This window comes from Chrysochloris asiatica, unplaced genomic scaffold (assembly GCF_000296735.1).
Source record: "Chrysochloris asiatica unplaced genomic scaffold, ChrAsi1.0 scaffold00083, whole genome shotgun sequence".
Classification (NCBI taxonomy): Eukaryota; Metazoa; Chordata; class Mammalia; order Afrosoricida; family Chrysochloridae; genus Chrysochloris; species Chrysochloris asiatica.
The window spans coordinates 7,768,910-7,788,308 of NW_006408601.1; the positions used below are offsets into that span (position 1 = coordinate 7,768,910).

The 19,399-nt window shown below is 45.3% G+C and overlaps 1 protein-coding gene across 2 annotated transcripts in view; it reads right to left on the minus strand.

Moving 5' to 3' along the window:
* The window catches only part of ABCC8 (ATP-binding cassette, sub-family C (CFTR/MRP), member 8), a 92,843-nt gene that overhangs the window by 41,136 nt on the left and 32,308 nt on the right, over nt 1-19,399 (minus strand). For both annotated transcript variants that reach the window (XM_006865795.1, XM_006865796.1), the window contains exons 8-12: nt 15,035-15,190; nt 12,265-12,399; nt 11,758-11,920; nt 1,538-1,578; nt 301-446 (exon numbers count right to left, since the gene is read on the minus strand). In XM_006865795.1, coding sequence (XP_006865857.1) covers nt 301-446; nt 1,538-1,578; nt 11,758-11,920; nt 12,265-12,399; nt 15,035-15,190 — 641 coding nt within the window. The remainder of the gene's footprint in view (nt 1-300; nt 447-1,537; nt 1,579-11,757; nt 11,921-12,264; nt 12,400-15,034; nt 15,191-19,399) is intronic.

Sequence of the window (19,399 nt, forward strand, 5' to 3'; positions counted from 1 at the left end):
TTGTTTCAACACTAATTTTTTTTTTTTTTTCTTTCCTGAGAGTGAGTCCCTATACTTGGAAGTGACAGTGAATTCCCTATCCTTGGAGGCATGTAAGCAAGTTGGGTAGATCCTTCTGAAGAATGATGTGGAGGGCAGCACACATGGCCTATATCCCTCTGACCAAGCACAACCAGTTTCAGGGAGGCCCAAATCCATGGAAAGCTGTGTCCTGGAATCAAACAGCTGTTGTTCCAATGGTCACTAGCACAAGCCCAAGGGCTGACTGACACAGGTCCTCTCTGTCCTGACCCACCTCACCTGACTAGAGCTTTGACTGTAGACCGGACCACACTGGACAGCAGGAACAGCGGTGTGACCAGGATGTAAAAGAGGGAGAGGGAGGCGAAGGCCACTGAGGGTGAGAAGTCGGCCTCTTTGAAGAAGCTGACGTGGCCCACAAAGGTCTGTGAACAGAGGCACAAAGCAGGTAGGGGGTGTGTCAGGGTGTGAACCCACACCCTACCATGGAAGTACATCTCTGCAAAAGGCTGTGACAAAGCTGGGAGGACCTAAAGAGACCCTTTGGTTAGAGACACCTTCATTATGCTCAGTCATTACGGAAATAGCTCCAGTGAGTTCAGGACTTCAAGCTGCCCTCCCCCAGGAATGATGAGGGAGCAACCCTCAGGTAAATCAGTGCTGTCTTTCATCAAAGGAAAGACAGCTGGGTAAATGTAAACACAGTAACTACAAACCACCCCCTCTCTGTCCCAGACCCTTGGCTACCTGGCCAGCTCAGTGACTGCTGTTACCCAGAGTTCTTCATAGAGCCAGATCCATAAATCATGTTGAAAGCAAATTCCCAAATGTTCCTGACAGGCTGCGAACTCATCAAGGATCAGGGACTCTGGCCTCAATGGAAATGATTGCAGCTTTTTAAAGTACTGCAGCCTGTCAGGAAAGCCAGGGAAGGGAGCCCTGGGTGAGGAGGCTGCGGGCTTACGGGGGCATGGCCCTTCTCGGGGAGCACTGCCTGCCCTGCTGTGCAGCCTCGTCAAAGCCACTTCAGGAAACCACCACCAGAATATTTAATCACATGGAGAATTGTTTCTGGCATATTCTGAAGTGTAAAAAAGCAGGTTACAAAACTGCATGTGCAGCACAATCCTATTTTTGTACAAATGCATATCGTAGGACTTAAAAAAGCATGGAGAGAAACCCAGTAAGGATATTACCAGAGGGACAATGGATGAGTTTCATTTTCTTTGTACTTTATCCCAACATTACAACAATAAACATATTTTGTTTTTATCATTAAGACATTTTGCACCTATTTTCTAAAAAGAAAATGTAATTCCTCTAAATACTGAGACTTGGAAGCAGAGGGGGGCAGAACATGCGCTGTATATAGACTTTCAGTCCATCACTCGGTTTTCAGCTCTGTTGCTGTGTGTATTTTCCAAGGTGCCTGAACAGAAAAGCCAAGCCCTGGGGCCCCTCACCACAGACACCCCACCATCACCACCCGCCGGGATAGGGGAAGGGCCCCACTTACGATGAGGACAGCTGCGATGGGGATGGCTGTGTTCATGAAAACTGCGGAGGAAGCACAGAGAGAGCTTAGCCAGACACGTGAGACAACTGAAAATGAAGATGGCAGGGTGGTGTGAGGCCATGCGGCCCATGGAGGCCTCTCCCCTGTCTACAGGGTGCATTGGGGTAGGACAGGGTGAGGGAAGTCCCAGTGGGAAGTGGGGAGAAGGAATTGGAGAGTTGGCTGCTTGTGGCCAACTGTAAAGTCAGCAGCATGTGTTTCTGAGGCAGCCTCCCCAGTCAGATATCTCTGAGGTTTTGTTGTTTTGTTGTGTGTGGTCGAGTTGGTTCTGACTCATAGCTACCCTGTATAGGGTTTCTGGGAGCAGCTGGTGAGTTTGAACAGCCAATCTGGAAGTTCAAACTGACCTTGTGGTCCAGCGCATTAACTGGCAGGGCCACACTAGGATCTCTGAGGCTTCTTAATCTCCAGAGACTCCTTTTTTTTAAGGTTTTTATTGTGGATTGAGTGAAAGATTACAGGGCAGATCATCAGTTTTACATTCAACAAATCATGAAATCATGCACCTTGTTTCATTACAATGATTATAATCCCCTCTGTACCATCAGTTAACAGTATTTCTCTCTATTTACTTTAGCTCTTTTTTTTTTTTTTAACACTCAGGCATATATAATAATTTAAACCACCAAAGGGTATATTCTGCAAGTCTGCCTCCTGGACACTATTTCTTAGTCCCTCTCTTCCCATGAATCTAGAGTTCTCAGCTGCTCCCTCTCTCCAAGTCCCCATCCCCGCCTCCATTTCTGTTGTCGCTGCTTCTCTGGATAAGGTTCTGCATTCTGCTTGTGCTTTTCTCCCTTGATGGTCCTAGGGTCCTCTGTTTCTAGACTATAACTTTAACTACTCCCCCATTTTTGTTATAAAACTTCTACCTTTACAATCATGACAGTCACAATTAGTCATGATAACAATTACTCACTATTGAATCATAAGAATCTTATCCCCATCTCTTTTCACCAGATCCATCTAGACAAGATGAAAACTATTCAGTGGGGACTCTATCTTCCACCAGACACTCTGAAACTAAACTACCTCTTGAAAACTTGTAAGCCAGTCACTTTGTGCCTTTATTGCTCCCTCATTTTAGGTAGCCAGTGTCTAAGCTGCCCATCCCTATCTATCCTGTGTACAGAGGGGATAGCACTGATACTTGATGTGAAGACTCCTTCCCTCTCTGTTGGTATTTAGAGTTACTACCTCCATGAGTATAGGTCAGGTTCATAAAATTGTAGCAATTTACCCTGATTTCCTTTATCAAAAATAGTTTTGTTCTTTTTTTTTTTTTAATCTTCCTCTAGTCGAGTTCTGATTATCAAGTCATTGAGGCTAGGTCAAATGAGTACTATCTGCAGTTTTGGGTGTTCTTGTGCACCTCCTCTCACTTCATATCAGCTGGATGCTTCACTCTCAGCTCTAACCCTCTGTGGCTATGTCCTTGTCCATGGGCTCAGGCGTCCTCAGGTCTCACCACACTTTGGACCAACTAGCCCTTCCTCTTCTCTCTCTCATCTCCAGGTCAACGGGAGTCTGTGGAACATGGTTGAACTCAGCCCATTTCTTCATTGCTGCCTTTCTGCCTCTTCCACTTACCAGGAGACCAATGTGGTCCTCAGCAAGCTTATATGCCTGTTCATGTGTTCCCTTTGAGTTTCAGTCTTTGAGGGTCCAGTGACTCTTAAGAAGGATTTCAAACTTATTCAAACTTAGATATTAGTGACCATTATTGTTAAGTACCATTGAGTCAGTTCCAACTAATAGTGACCCTGTATAGGGTTTCTGAGGAGTGGCTGGTGGATTTGAACTGCCAATCTGTGGTACAAACTAACTTTGCAGTCTTGTGCATTATGCTGCAGTGCCACAGCAGGACTCCATTAGTGACTAATGGCAGTTTAAACAGAGTCTCCCTCAGATCAAGTCTTCAAGGTCATGCCCAGGGTAGTTGGTCTTGGTTGGGTCACATAATCAAAGACAAACCACCAAGAATCAGGGAGGGGTGTCCAGCCACTCTTATTTTGTTGCAACGGAAGTTCCCTCCTTATTCTGCTAAAAGTGTGCACTGCTGACCCTTCCTTGGGAGCCCCAAGAGCAAAGAGAAATGAACTCTAAGTCAGAGAAGGAGAACTTGCCTATTACTCACTCATAAGATGCGCATGATCATTTATTTACCTTTTCTGTGTCTCAGTTTCCTCATCAAATTTTCATTAACGTGTACTTGTTTATACACCCGGGTTGTATCCAAGAGGAGATAATGTAGGTGGCAGACTCTGTGAGTCCTGAGTGGCGGCTGAATAGTGTACCTCATGTGCTGGGAGCTTAGACCTGCTCCCCAGGGTCTCCTCTGCTCTGGCCCAGAGGATGAGGTGCCAGAGGGAACACTGTCCCCAGGTCTGGACTCCCAGAGGGAGCAGTTCCACGGATTAAGAAGCAACCATCTCAGCTGTCATCTTCCCATCTCATCCTCCTTTCTTTCATGAGCCTCTTCCATATGAGCACAGAAATGTGCCTGGTTCTACAATTAGTCAAATTAAAGGAGCGGAAGCTATGAGTCAGAGACAGAAGGCTCAGCCCGCACACATGGCCCCTGTCTAATGGATGGCAAAGGCTGACATTCTAAAGAAGTCCAGATGGTCAACAGGATGCCAAGAAGCTACTGCCCACTTACTGCATCAGCTAGTACAGTGTATGCTGGAGATGGGACATTAACTTCAAGGAACCTCAACTGGGTGAAAGAGAATTGACCCCTGACCTCTGGGGGTTCCTGGTCTATGGAAGGAAAACAGGAAAGATGCTCCCAGAAAGCCCCTGATGTGATGGGAAAACAGGGACTATGCCTTGATGAAGTTCCCAGACAGGAAAGACGTTGTTGGGGGATTCCTGATCTGATGGAGACTTGGCCCCTGCCATTGGAGTTACATGGGGGAGCTACGGCTGCACCCTTGGGGGCACTGTGAACCTTTCAGACCATCAGGCTTTTAATCAATACCAGTATTACACATGGCTATGCTTTAAGCGCCTTCCTGATAAAGACTCTTGGGTCTCCAGGTGACCACCACAACGTCATAGCCCCTCTTAAAGTCCCCATCAGGGGGCAGTATAAGCATTCTTAGTTTTACCCAGGAGCTGAGTCAGGAAACAATTCATCGTTGTCTGAGGGACAAGGAGCGGAGAAGGTCCCTCATCTGACTGGGGCCCTTGACCATCACTAACCATTCAAGAGGGCTTCAAAAAGTTGATGGAAAAATGGAATCAAAAGATAATGGGATTCTTCCATGAAGTCTTTGAAGCCCTCTGATATAGTTGTAAACCTGTGGTAGGTAGACTTGTCTCTTCCTTGCTAGGCCAGTTATTCCAGGGAGCTCCGGCAGGAGACGGGCCTCTCTTGTGCCCTTCCCCTGTCCATCTTTATAAATTCTCATTGTGGGAGGACTCAAGCCAGAGGAGATGTCTACAGACCACTCTTCAGTCCCCCTGCCCCAGGCCAAGATCCCTCCCGCCTGGGCTGGGGCTCCAGCTACAAAACAAGAACAGAGATGTTGATCACTTGGAAAGCAGTTCAGACCTTCTGACCCTGTAATCTCTCCCCTGGGAGTTTATCCCAAGTAATCACTCAACAGAAGCACAAAGCCATGGTCAAGATGATGTTAGCTGTCTAATTTTCTGTCACATCAAAACAAAACCCCACCACTACAACAACAAACCACGTAAATCAAATATATATAAAGCTTATCCAAGAGGAGGGGCAATTTAGTAAAGGATGGTTTATCAACTCTAGGAGAGCTTTTGGGATTAGGAAATGTGCAATAATAGACATTTTAGTCTAAGGCATGTTTTCTTTGGTCTTGATTTTTTTTTTTTTTAATTCCAATTTTTCTATTTTATTATATTTATTCTTTTAGCTGCCTGAACTCCTTTGAGGAATGAGGCTATAAATAAATTAAAAAATGAACATTCCTAAACTGCTGCAGCAACATGGAGAATGTTTGTGATATAATTAATTTTTGCCCTGCTCTGGCAGTTGTATAGAGAAGCTAAAGAATGAAAACGTAATTTTCCATTTAACTCATCGTCTTCTGGAAGGACAGACTTTGCGAATGGAGTTCTGAGTGCACTTCCTGGTGATGGTTGCGGGTGGTGGAGTCTACAGTTGTTTGTGTTTTAAAGGCTGCTCTGGTGACCTTCCTCCCTCTTCCTCCAGGCCCTGGGGTGGATGTGGCTGGGACTTGGGATGTCAATGCTGGAGTTTGGGGGGCCTGGCATTGTTACAGCATGAGCAACCTGTGAGCACAGCAGACACCTGGGTTATAACTGGGGAAGGTGCAGGGAAGAAAGGTAGCTGGGTGTCCAGTTGTCACAGGTTAAAGACTTGAGACCTAGCTCCCGCTTTCCAGAACCACACACTAGGTGCTGTGAGATGGTAAGGTAGTGGACGGGGATGGAAAACAAGACCAAGAATAGATTTTTCTACAGCTTTGGCATGGGGTGGGTTGATTCACCTTGATCTGATTTAGGCAAAAAAGAAAAAACAAAACTGACTACGACAGAGCTCAGATCTTGATAATAGGGAGGAAAAAATACTGGTTAGACAACTTTACATGGAAACTGAAGATTACAAGATGATATGTAAGTGTGGTGGCAATTATAGAAGAGTTCGGCAGCACGTAGGCAGGACTGAAAGGCAATCTTTATAAAAGGGAGCGATCTTTAAGTGGTTTTTTCCTGGGAAGAAAATAATTCTTTAAGAGCTATTCATTCCAGAATTACTTTTCAAGGATCTATCTTGTTTTAGGTACTATGCTAGGTTCTGGGCACACAATGGTGAACAATGTGTCAGCTTCTTGTGAATACCTTGTCCCCCCACAAAGCAAAATAGCAAAACATTAAAACCAAAGCAGGGCTCAAATGCCAGCACTCTCTGGCTTTGCACAAGGAATGTTGCCTGGCCCCGTGGTCACCAGCCAGGTATCACACCACCATGAGTCTTTCAGTTCTTAAGAACTGCTAAATATTTCAGAGGTCCTGGGTCAGGAAGGCGTGGGCCCCAGCTGTTTGTGCCTTTGACTAGCTTCAGCTTTGCCCCCTGCCTGGACATAATTGCCTGTTGCCCCTGCAGGAAGGGAAATGTATTTTGAAGTGCTGGGACTACCTCCCTTCCATTCTGAGGGTTCACAAAGTCAGCAGAGGAGGAAGGAAAGCAGGTTAAAAAAAAAAAAAAAAAAAAAGGAGGTGGCGTGGCAGAAGGCCCTGCAGAAAGACTGATTTGTCTTACTAACTGATGAATCTTCCCAGCTCTTCCTAAGTCACCCCCTCTGCAAAACCAAGACATGCAAAGCAACCCGTTATGGCAGCACCAACTGGCAAAGGGAAGGCAGATATTAGGGAAGGATCCCCAGAAGCTGGACAACGGAGAGGACAAGGTAATGAGGTCAACTTGCCCCTCTGTACTAACTGTTCTGAGTTGGGGCCTGCCTTGAGGAGGACAGAAGAGAGCAAGACACGCAAAGACTGTCCAAATCCAGGGTTGTAGAGAGGCGCAGGTTCTGGGTACCCTGGGAATGGACAGAGTTAGTTTTTTGATTGAGCTTTTAGAATAGAGTGTGAGGCCCATTACATTCATCCAAGGAGGCCCCACCTGGCTGTGCTTCAGACACTGGCTGGGAAGGGAGGGAAATGCATCTTTTCCTAATTTGCTGTTGTTGTTATGTGCCGTGGAGTCAGTTCCGACTCATAGTGACCCTGTACAAGGTTTCCGAGGCTGTAAATCTTTATGAAAGCAGAAAGCCTCATCTGTCTCCTGTGGAACAGCTGGTAGTTTCAAACCGCTGATTCTGAGGTTAGCAGCCCGATTCATAACCACTACCCTATCAGAGCTCCTTTTCCTAATTTAAACTCCTTCAATGTCTCCCCCAGGCCTCAGAATAATCTCCAAGGGACTGAACACAGCACACAAAGTCCTACGTGACCTGGTCTCGTATTTATTCTCCTCCTATTGAATTATGTTTGAGTCCCAGACACACCATTATCTTTCTCACCTCAAGGTTTTGGGGACTGTTGTTTCCTGTCCCTGGAACATTCGTCCCCCATCTGGATGATTTGTCATCATCTCGGCATTTCATTAATAGATTTCACCTCTGACAAGCCTTCCCTGTCACCTGTTAACCAAGACTAGGATGGGGACAGCTTCTATGGGTGCCCAGAATCCCAATTCTGTTGCTATCACTTGCAATACCATTGCGTTTGCTTGTTTGATTGTCTGGCTTCCCAACAAGACTGTAAGAAACCTATATTCTCAACGCTGAGTACAGGGCCTGGCACATAGTAGGTGTTAAAGAAAAACTGGTTAAATATGTGGATGGAAGAAATAAAAGAGGGCTGGGCCAGCTGAGTATCACAAAAGAGAAAGCAGGGCAGCTGAAATGACCTCATGGCTCTGATCACATGCACAGGGCCTGCTCATGGGCTCTGGGAGGGCAAAGCCCTCTAATCCTCAGGGTCCAGTAGGACCTGGCATAGAGAAAGGGCTCCAGAACGGATGCTGCTTAAAAAACAGCAAATTGCCAGTCAGCTGCTAGGACCTGGGAGTCCAACATCACCTCTGCAAAGACAAGGTCAGCTCCAGGAATAAGGATTGGACTGACTTCTAAGGGGAGCAACCACAGCATATGCCTCTATGTTTCTCCCACCAGAGTCCTTGCTACCCATCTTGCAAGGTACAGATCAAGTCTCCCCTTGCATAAAGCTCTGTGTGAATTCCCAATTCACGTTGGTTCCTTCGCTGTTCTCTGCCTTTTACTGGCTGGAGACCCCAGTGAATAATTTCACCTCACTGGGTCTCAGTCTTCTCTGCTGTAAAATGAGGACCCTAGAGCTGCACACCTCATCAAGTTGTTATGAGAAGCAAGCGCAGTCAGGTTTGCTAGGCAGTCAGCTGGCCAGACAGTTGATAGTTCTGACTTCTTGGCTAGAGTACCTCTCCTGACTTCCTCCCAGTGCTTAGCACAAGGCTGGGCACACAGAAGGGGCTCACTCAACAACCACCATGTAAGTTTATATCTCTGTTTTCTTCAAGAGTAAATGCTGCTTCTGGATTTTGATGTTGGAAGAATGGGTCCCGTTTCCTTTGGCAATGTCTTGCCCTGTCCTGCCCTGTACCAGCTCAGGGAGAGCTCAGTAATGGTGATGTGAGACCATGAGATAGTGTCAGAGATAGTCTCACAGGCAGATGATGAATGAGCCCATCAGGAAATGTGACTCTGGGGCTCTTCTGTGGTGCTAGGGACAAGAACGAGAGATGTTCCATTACCGCAAGCCTAATGACCTGTGTTTTGACCCTGGTAACTGAGATCAGGAGGCAGGAAGGTAAATGAAAACCACTTAAAGTATATGCCTACAGTTAGAGATGCTTCCACTCGACACCCTGTCTCTCCCCCTCCCACTGCTGACTAACAACGGAAACACATTTCCAGAATGGCAAACACACTGAGCAAATAGGACTTAGCTTTTGAAGCTCTCCCTGAGCTCATCCACTTCCCTTCCCCATTTCTCTCTTCCAGGCACCAGCCTGAGCTGCTCTGTTTATCCATTTGGACTGCTCAGTCCTAGACAGGTTGGCTCCAGAGTCTGGGTGTGGCACTGTAGGATAAAGCACTGGACTGCAAAGTCAGTTTGAACCACAAGGTTGGCGTTTCAAACCCACCAGGCGCTCCTCCGACACCCTATACAAGGGTTGCTATGAGTCGGAACCAATGGAGGCTCCAGGGTCCTCACCCCTTCCAGAGTCTTCTCAGCTCTTGCTGGCATGTGAAATCTTCTTTACCTAGGTCCTCCTGGCCCCGGGTCCTTCACAAAGTCATGGGGCTGAGAGTGGGTAGAGGCAGAGGGAGAGAATTTGCAAAGAACATCCAGACTCTAGGCTGAGGAAAGGGAAAGGTGCTGGATGCCCTGTGAATGGGGCTCATCAGTTAGTCTTCAGAGGGCTCCACAGGACAAAGGGCACCTAATAAATAGGGTTCTGTGGGCTAGCCTGGGAACCTAGGCGTCTCTGATGCTATTATATAGGAAAACACACCCTAGGTTGCAGTTTGGAATGAAGAAAATCTTCTAGAGCAGTCAAAGTTGCTGCCACCTGTCCCCATTTGTACTACCTGAGGCTGCCCCTAATTTGCTGCTTGGTGGGCCAGGAATCTAGGAGGCCTGGTGGTGCAGAGAGGTAAGTGTTGGGCTGTTAACAGGTTGGTGGACTGGATGTATAGTTCTCAATCATGCGCCCACACAAACCCTAGGGTTCTTCGAATTGCACTGTGGTGTTTTTCTGTTGCTAAATGAAACTTGGCAGTTCGCCCAAGTTGCAGAAAACATTTTTCATTTACCATTCCTTTTCACAATCTACGTTATTTCGATACATCTATCTTCTGATTAATGAATTCTCTCTTTAGCTATGCTAATTTGCTTAACCTGTATACTAAGTTGTACAGGGCCTTCCACTTGGCCCCTTCCATAATGACTCTTACATTGCCCACACTAGAGAAACAGTGTGAGATCTGCCAGTCACTAAATATATACATCCCAATTATACACTTGGGAACTAACTACCATGGGTTGGGTCTATTGAGATACTATACCAACTGAGACTGAAGGAGTTAACCCAAGGCCAGGACTCCCGTGATCACATGACTTTCATAAGTGCGCTCTCTAATCGGGGACCATTGTCTACTGAATTCATTTCAATCAGTAAATGTTCCATTTCTAGAGCTTCTTTTGGTTATCTGTTCCCCTCAATACTTTGTTTTACCTTATTGGTTTGACATCTTCTTCTAGCTCTTTATTTTACATACACAATTTTTAGTATTATTGTCTCTTTCAACAATTCTATTACTCCCAGCTACTGAGGGACACATTCTCCTATTTGTTCATGTTTGTATACACTCTTCTTGGAGATATCTTTTCTCTTGTGAATTTTTCTTTTTCTATTATTAGCTCATCATTCAAAAGAAGTATTTGCCATGGGAGTCCCATGTTCTCCACAGAGTTGTTTTAATGTGCGTGTCTGCTGGGACCCTAGGAGTTTTATCAGTTTTGGTTTGTTTGTTTTTGTTTCTTTTTTACTAGTTTCTTGGCTTGGGGCTCCCTAACACAGGGTTAGTGTAAAGTCAGTCCCTATACCTTTGAGTGGACTCCTGGTGTGGAGCTGTAAGATCAGCACTGGACTGCAAGCCAGAAGATTAGCAGTTCAAATCCACCAGCTGCTCCTTGGAAATCCTGTATAGAGTTACTATGAGTTGGAACCTACTCGATGGCACTTAACAACAACAACGTAGCTTTGACTGCTTTAAGCTTGGGTTTCTGGTTGTTAAGGATAACTTTCCTACTCCACATAGGCCCCAGATAGGTAGCAGCTTTCTTATAACCTTTCCAGGGTACTGAAAGTTCAGTCTGACTTATGAGAATTTGAAATTGTTATTTGTTTACTGTTATTTCTCCATACAAGGCGCTCTGGTAGCGTAGTGGTTACAAATTGGGCTGCAAGCCGCAAGGTCAACAGTTTGAAACTACCAGCTGTTCTGTGGGAGAAAGATGAGGTTTTCTGCTCCCATAAAGATTTACAGCCTCAGAAACCCTGTACAGTGTGCTATGAGTCAGAACTGACTCCACGGCACATAACAACAACAACAACAACTTTTCCATACAAGGAGCTCCGGTAGCATAGTGGTTACGAGAGTCGGGCTGCTAACCTTACAGTCAGCAGTTTGAAACTACCAGCGGTTCCATGGGAGAAAGATGAGACTTTCTGCTTCTGTAAAGATTTACAGCCTCAGAAACCCTACGCAGAGTTGCTATGAGTGGGAACCAACTCCACAGCACATAACCACCACCACCATTTCTCCATATCAACTCCATGAGCCCTTCTTACCACTGCACCCTAAGGGTCAGCACAGTGCAAGTACACAGCAGGCATTCACCACATATTTGCTAGGTAAATGAAGGAAAACTGTGGTGATTTCTGGAAAATTTGCTAGGTAAATGAAGGAAAACTGTGGCTCCTATCAGAGCCAGTTTGATCAGATAATTTCAAAGCATTCCCCCTTTGTCACCTGACCGAGCCCTAAAACCTTATCCTAGCATGTTGGCAGCAGCATCCAGGATGCTGGCTGGGGTGGACTCACTGGAGATGGAGGTATAGATGGCAAAGGCCCTGAGGCTGGTCATTTCCTTCCTGCGGGTCAGCTCCACTCGTGAGCGGAAGATGTTCTCCCAGGCGTACAGCTTGAGCAGCTTGATGCCACGGAGCATCTCGTTGGTCTGCTTCAGTCTGTCATTGGAATACTCCTGTGGAGTCACCAAGTAAGAGACGTTGATTCCTCTTCCCCACCTCCCCCAAGAGGAAGGAGCCTCCGAGGTCTCAGCACCCTGGCCAGCTCCTGCCTATGGGGGTTCTCTTCGCCTGACTAGCCCCATTTCACAGACAAAGCAGCTTAGTCTGCTCCAGGTGAATCGTTGTGTATGTGTGTGTGTAGGGGGGCTGTTTGGCCTGAGGGGGCAGCTCTAGAGAAGGTTGTGGGCTGAGTGGACAGGCCCACTGATGTGAAGGAGTTGGGTAGGAGAGGGTGTACCCAGACATATAGACGCAAATGGATGGGGGAAAAGGTGCTTGTAAACCTGTGGACACTCACCAGCGTGCTGCGCTGGGCCTGGGAGAGTTTGGTGGCCACGAAGTACTGGACAGGGGCCAGGAGAATGATGACGGCCGCTCCAATTAAGGCACTGACTCCAAGGATGTAGTAGAGGAGAATTACACCCACGATGATCTGAGGGGATGGGGGTCGGAGGTGAGTTCTCTTTGACCTGGTGGCTGTTCTCCTTCCCGAACCCCCAAAGGAAGTTAACTAAATCCCTCCTCTCTAGGTCCCTGGTGGGGCTTGCTGTGATACCCAGGGTTCCAAGTTGGGGAATGTGACAAATCAATCCCAAGAGGGAAGAATTAGCACAGTGGGCTCTCACTCCAGCTCAGAATGCTCTCCTAGACTGGTAACTAACTGCATTGATCTGCAAAGCTGGCTGCAGCGTCAGCACTCGCCAAGTCTATTCTCCAGATGAAAGTTTCAGAGCTGTGTCACTAGTCAGCGTTCTGTCTGCTGGATATCAAAGCTGGTATTTAACTCTCATTGGGAAAAACATGATACACGAACAAAGAGGTAAGGTTGCCGCAGCCACGCCAAACAAAACCAGCCCAGGGTTCCAGAGTTTGCATTTCATTCGTATGCAGGTTGCATCTAATATTTTAGAGAATCTGGAGGGTATTCTCTGAAGGGGGGACTCATTCTGTTTCTAGCTTTATGTAAATGACTGCCTGCTTCTGAATATTTATGAGAAATGTAAATTGTTCTTTCCAGACGTCAAATGACAGTTTCTCAGGTTCCATGGAATCTCTAATTACAGGACTTATTCTAGAGGAACAGACAGTGCTGCCTTCCTTAATGAGAGAATAAAGGATGCCTGGCTTGATCCTATACCCGTGAACCCTACAGCAAATTGGCAGTAAGCTCTGTGCACCGCCTCAAGGACAGCGGACTAGGTGGGACGCTCTGATATGTCTATTAATCACAGATTAACGCTTTTTGCATTCACAGGCATCATAGGGGCCAGTTAGTGAGCCCTCACCACTTCCCTCCCAGTGTTTAACTGACGTTAACTGCGAGCACAGATGGGCGGAAGAGCGCATTAGGAGATGAAGGACGCTTCTACCCACTGGGCCATGGTTCTATCATCTTCCTGGAAATCTGTCTCTGGCATCCAGTCATTTCATTAGTTGCTCATATGGAGTGTTTGGCTGCTAACTAAAAGGTTGGGGGTTCCAACCCACCAGTCGTTCCATGAGAGAAAGATGAGGCATTCTACTTCTATAAAGAATGTCAGGCTCGGAACCCAATGGAGGCGTTCTACTCTGTCCTTACAGGATAGGAATCAAGTCGATGGCAGTGGCCTTTTGTATTTCTTTTTTTACAGAGGCAATCAGGATGCCGCTCTGGGCATCACTGACAAGGCATCCGAGGCCATGGCTCCTGCACTCAAACCACCTCTAAAGGTTTGGAAGCTGCTGGGACATGGGATGGAGCTGGGCTTCTGCTGTCCACCTCCTGTCCTCCCCAGACTCCCAGGTGCCTTTGTCCACTGCTCTCCTCTGCAGGTGTCTGAATGAACCTCATGGGGAAGAATATCAGAAATTAGGCATTCTGAGTGTGCAAAACAAGCATGGAGCATAAAAGGGCTATTTTATCCTTTATTCACAATGTAGTATAGTGGGGAGATCACAGTTCCTAGAGTCTGTGACCTTGAGTTTGAATGCAATCTCAGCACTTTTCAGCTGTGCAACCTTGGATAATTACTTACCCTTTCTGAGCTTCAATTTCTTCATCTTTAAAATGGTGACTATAATACCCACTTTGCAGGACTTTTGTCAAGATTAAGTGAACACATATGGTAAGCATATAGAATGGAACCTGGGTCTGGGATTTCTGCTTCCAACCTGAGCACCAGAGCAAAGATTCATTCCCAGGCACAGGGATGCCAGATTGTATGGTGCAAGAGCTCTGGACGGGCGGCAGAGCAGAGGAGGTCAAATGTAAAAAAACAGACTCGCTGCCATCAAGTTGATCCTGACTCCTAGTGACCTCGTAAAGGGTCTCCAATTCTGTAAATCTTTAAGGGAGTAAGCCAACTTCATCTCTCTCTCATCAAGTGGGTTTAAACCACTGTGGCCTTGCACTTAGCTGCTCCATGCCTACTCCACAGGAAGGCCTGAGGATTCTCTTATTGTATCAGCAGAGAATGTACTATTTCCAGAGGTAGCTCCTAAAGTTGTCTGGCTTAAAAATAAAATGATCTTTTGATTTATCCTTATTTTTGATATAAAAATAATGTATGCACACTGGAAAACACATACACAAAATAAAAATGATTTCCCAGTTCATTTCTGTGTGAATCTGTGTATGCATATATATATTCCATTTTAGTAGGAAGCGCATTGTATATTCTAGTCTGTAACTTGTTTTGTATCATGAACATTTTCCAATGTAATTAAATAATTAAATTCCAAGGCAAGGACTCTGCTACAATACAGCTTTTGTTGTTTGTGAAAGTATTTCACCTATCATTATTCTATCATTTATTTAAGGTGGGGGCACTTTGGAAGTCTTAATAGATTGTCTTTTCTGATTAAGAGCGTCAACCAGATTGCTTGCAGAATGTGGGCAGCATAGAGATGCTGGGATATACTCCATGGAGATCCCAAGCAAGGGAGTGGAAAGTACTGGCAAACAGGTTTGGGTTCAATTAAGACAGGCCTTTTTATAAGTCTGAAGCCTGAAAAGAATGGAAGATGTGGGTTCCCTGACACTGGAACAGGGACAGTCAGATATTCTCCCCCACCCCACAATCCCTTACCTGTACTGGCATAGCCCAGAGGTTTGGGCATAAGAAGAAAAACCACATGAGCTGATTGGTGTCAATGGCAACCAGGTTACAGATCTGCCCGGCAGTCATTTCCCCCATGGACAAGTTGGAGGTAGACAGGTGCATGATTTTATTGTAAATCTTGGTCTAGAAACGAGAGCAGAATGTTTTATATTCCATCATCTTCTTAATCATCACTTCAGGAGACACACATGTACAATGATTAGCTACGGGTGTCTCAGATATTCATGAACCCCAAAGAGCAGCCGTGTAAATGGGCACCGTGTTCTTTCTACAACTATACAGATGAGGTAACTAAGGCTCTGAAGGTAAAGGGCTTTCATTACAGAAGAGTCAATCTGGGAGGTGGCATCCAAATGAGAAATCCTCACCAGTACTTGCCACTTTCCTGGAAAACTGCTTCTGGGGCAAGCGAGGCCTTTCCCTAAGGGACAGGACTTAAATTAGCTTTTAAATCTTAAAAGCAGATCTTCATGTCCAATTGTCTTCTTGATTTACCACAGAGCCATAAAAATGATGAAGTGGGCAGCCTTTGTTTTAATGTGGCCATCTCCAAAGGGGAGGGGGCATGTCCTGGGGCCAAAACTTGGTTTATTTGAAAATAAGACAGTCTGATGTGAGACAAGACCATGTGAGAGTGTCGGTCAGAGCCATCCCTATGGTCCAACCTCGCTGAAACCTTGCTCTGCCTCCACAGAATGGATGGGAACCAGCCATGGTAACGACTCCTGGGTGAGCTCTGAACATAAAAGCTCTGTGTGCAGAGATCGTGCCTCCCAGAAACAAATTTTCCATTTTCAGGCTGTGCACAGAAAATGAATGAAATCCTAATGTGCACTCTGCTATAAGGCATATCCCTAGCACCTAGTTCATCTATTGTATAAACCCAGGCTTTTTGTGTGTCGGGTTTGCTTAAAGTATAAGTCCACTCTGCCTTTTTTGTGAGCTTATATGCACCAAGGGAAAGGTTTAAAGTAATGGGAATGAGATTTTTTTGACACATCTATGCATATCCTGAGTTATGTGAAATCCTGCTGCCAAGAATGTTGTTGTTTTTGTTGTTAAGTGCCAGTCACATTGGTTCCAACTCATAGCGACCCTGTATAGTGTTTCCAAGGAGCAGCTGGTAGGTTTCTACTGATGACTTTATGGTTAGCAATTCAGTACTATATACAATTCAGTACTACAATACAGTGCCACACTAGTTTAAGGGATCTAGAATTTGCAAATGTAGCATTACTAAATAAAGATAAGAATATGTCACCTATTATACATATTTTGAAATATAATTGTTGTTGTTGTTAGGTGTCATGGAGTCAGTACCGACTCATAGCGACCTTATGCACAGCAGAACGAAACACTGCCTGATCCTGGGCCAACCTCACTACTGCTGCCACACTTGAGTCCATCGATGCTGCCAATTTGCCAATCCATCTCGTTGGGGGTCTTCCTCTTTCTCTCTGACCCTCCACTTTACCACACATGACATCCTTCTCCAGCGACTGGTCCCTCGTGACAATATGTCCGAAATATGAGAGTTTGGCCATCCTGGCCTCCAAGGAGCACTCTGGCTGCATTTCTTCCAAAGCAGATCTATTGGTTCTAGTTATCAGTTAATTGTTCATATATTTATAATGTAATATATAAGGAGACCCAGTAGCACAATGGTTAAAAAGCTGGGCTGCAGTCTGAACCCAGGTGCTGCTCTGCGGGAGAAAAGACCTGCTGATCTGCTCCTGTAAACAACTGTTGTTGTTGTTATTAGGTGCCATGGAGTTGGTTGTGACTCACAGCGACCCTGCATAGGGTTGCCAAGGTTGTAAATCTTTATGGGAGCAGAAAGCTTCATCTTTTTCCTGCGGTGCAGCTGGTGGATTTGAACAGCTGGCCTTGTGGTTGGAAGTTCAGTACTTATCCTACAGTGCTACAAGGAAAAGATAATAGCCTAGGAAACCCTATGGAGCAGTTCCACTCTGTCCCATAGCAGTTCCAGTCTGTCCTATATGAGTCAGCATTGACTTGATGGCATGCAACAATATAGTTATGTAAACTGAACTCACTGCCTTCAAATGGATTACTATTCATGGCAACTCTCCATGTTACAGAGTAGAACTGTTCTCTGAAGTGTTTTATTGGCTGTAATCTTTATGCAACAGATCTCCAGGTCTTTTCCACACAGCTCTGCAGGGTGGGTTTGGACTGCCAACCTTTTGGTTAGAAGCCCAGTGTAAACAGTTTGCACCACTCAAGGATAATAACATAACACTATCATTCATTATTTATGTAACAAAAATTATTTATGTGTTGTATACTTATTGCTGTTGTTAAGTGCCACTGAGTTGGTTTCAACTCATAGCAACCCTGTATTGGGTTTCCAAGGAGCAGCTGGTAGGTTGGAACCATAGACTTTGTGGTTAGCAGTCCAGTTCTTATCCTGCAGTGCCACACCAGGACATCATATGTTTATTATTGTTAAGTGCTGTGGAGTTGGTTTTAAATCTCTGAGAGAGCAGAAAGCCTCATCTTTTTCCTGCAGAGCAGCTGGAGGACTTGAACTGCTGACCTTGTGGTTTACAGTCCAGTGCTAATCTTATGAAGCCACCGTGCTCCCATATATTTATTAGTATATTGTATAACACATAAATAACATATATAAAGCAGGAACTCTGCTTAGGAACTTTTCCTGCAAGATGTGTGATTGTTCTAAAACTCTTGAAGGCACAGAACCTTAGCTATAATTTTTTGTAAATCTCTACGGTTTTTTTTTTTTTCTTTCCTTTCTAATTTGTTTTCATAATTTATGCCCACACTTCCCTTTTGTGGCATAGGAATTAATCTCTCTTATTAATGCAAAAAAACTCAGGCAGTTTGATAAGAAAAACAACTACATGCTAATGCATTTAAAAACAAACAAACAAAAAAAACCATTCTTGACTCTTTTAGCATAATTGGAAAATACTAGGCTGTTGAGTGATTTATGACATAGAATTAGAGAGCAGATTTAATTGCAGAACTGACTGACCGTAAACTCTGCGGCTGTTTGTGCTGGTGTGAGACTATTGAAGGAGCCTGAGCAAAAGCCCACACTTTCAGAGACGGTTTGTGAACTGAGTAATGTTTGATCCTCCTAACTCTGAGCCCCATGTTTCTTATAAGGTCTCTTTTCACCATTTTCATATGATGACATTCCTAAGGAAATGACTTTGCTGTCTTAGAGCAGGCAGGGTCGTCACGCACAGCTGCACAGGTAGTGCACTATACAACTCCAGGTGCACCATTCCCATGGACTACGTCAAGATAACCAGAGTTTGGACTCTGACACTGTCTTCAGCCCAGGTTATGCCCATCTCTTCTTGGACCCTTTTTATTGCAAAGCCTCCGATCCTGCCTCCCACAAGACCCTCCAATGTTAATGATTCGGAGGATCATCCCTGAAGAATGAAGTAGCTTTGGGATTTAGCTGTAAAATCATGTGTCTGTTCACATGGGAATTGCTGGTGTGGCAGAGTCTTCTAGTTGTCCTCCAATACCCATTCACACAAAGAGAAATTCCAGCAGAGCATATATGGCTATCAAGAATAAAGAACATACTTTCTAGTAGTGTCCGTATGTATAGTCAGGTGGTCAATTTCTTGTCAAAGGGATAGGATAGGAAATGATACTGTAACTTCTATGTTATGGTCTTAAAGAGCAGAGACACTCCTTCCTCTAGTCCTTCCTATTTTTCTTGCTGATTTTAAGATGTGGATGTGACAGTGGGGTTTCAACGGTCACGTTGAACCATGAGGTAACAGTCACACAAAAGTAAGCAACATTATAGAAGGAATCCAGGTCTCGGATGTCTGTGTAGCTGCCATACTATCCGAGAGTACTGATCCTGACTCTATGAAAAGTAAACAAATGTCAACCTTATTTAAGCTGTTATCTTAGTGGTCTCTCTATTCCAACAGCCGCACAGAATTCTAATGAAAACACTGGTGCCTAAACAATTCTGATGACCACCTTCCCCAAAGGGGCCTTGAACCTTCCCTGACTCTGGTCATCCTTTCAACCTACTCAGAAAGCAGAAGAGTATAAGCCTCTGTGACCTTTCAGACCAGGAAAGTTCTCTCTCACTAATAACCTAAGACTGAAGACCTCAAATAGATCTAAGAGGCTGTCTAGTTTCAGTCCATCAAACCGTTTTCTCTTTTTGAATCCAAAGTGATCACTGGGTAGCAGTATGCTGAAACTCTACCTGAAGAAGGATTCTGAGGCTGCATTTGTGCTCGGCAGGAGCGAATGCTGTGATCCATTAGTGATGTTTACCACATTCACGGGTGGAGAACAAGGGCT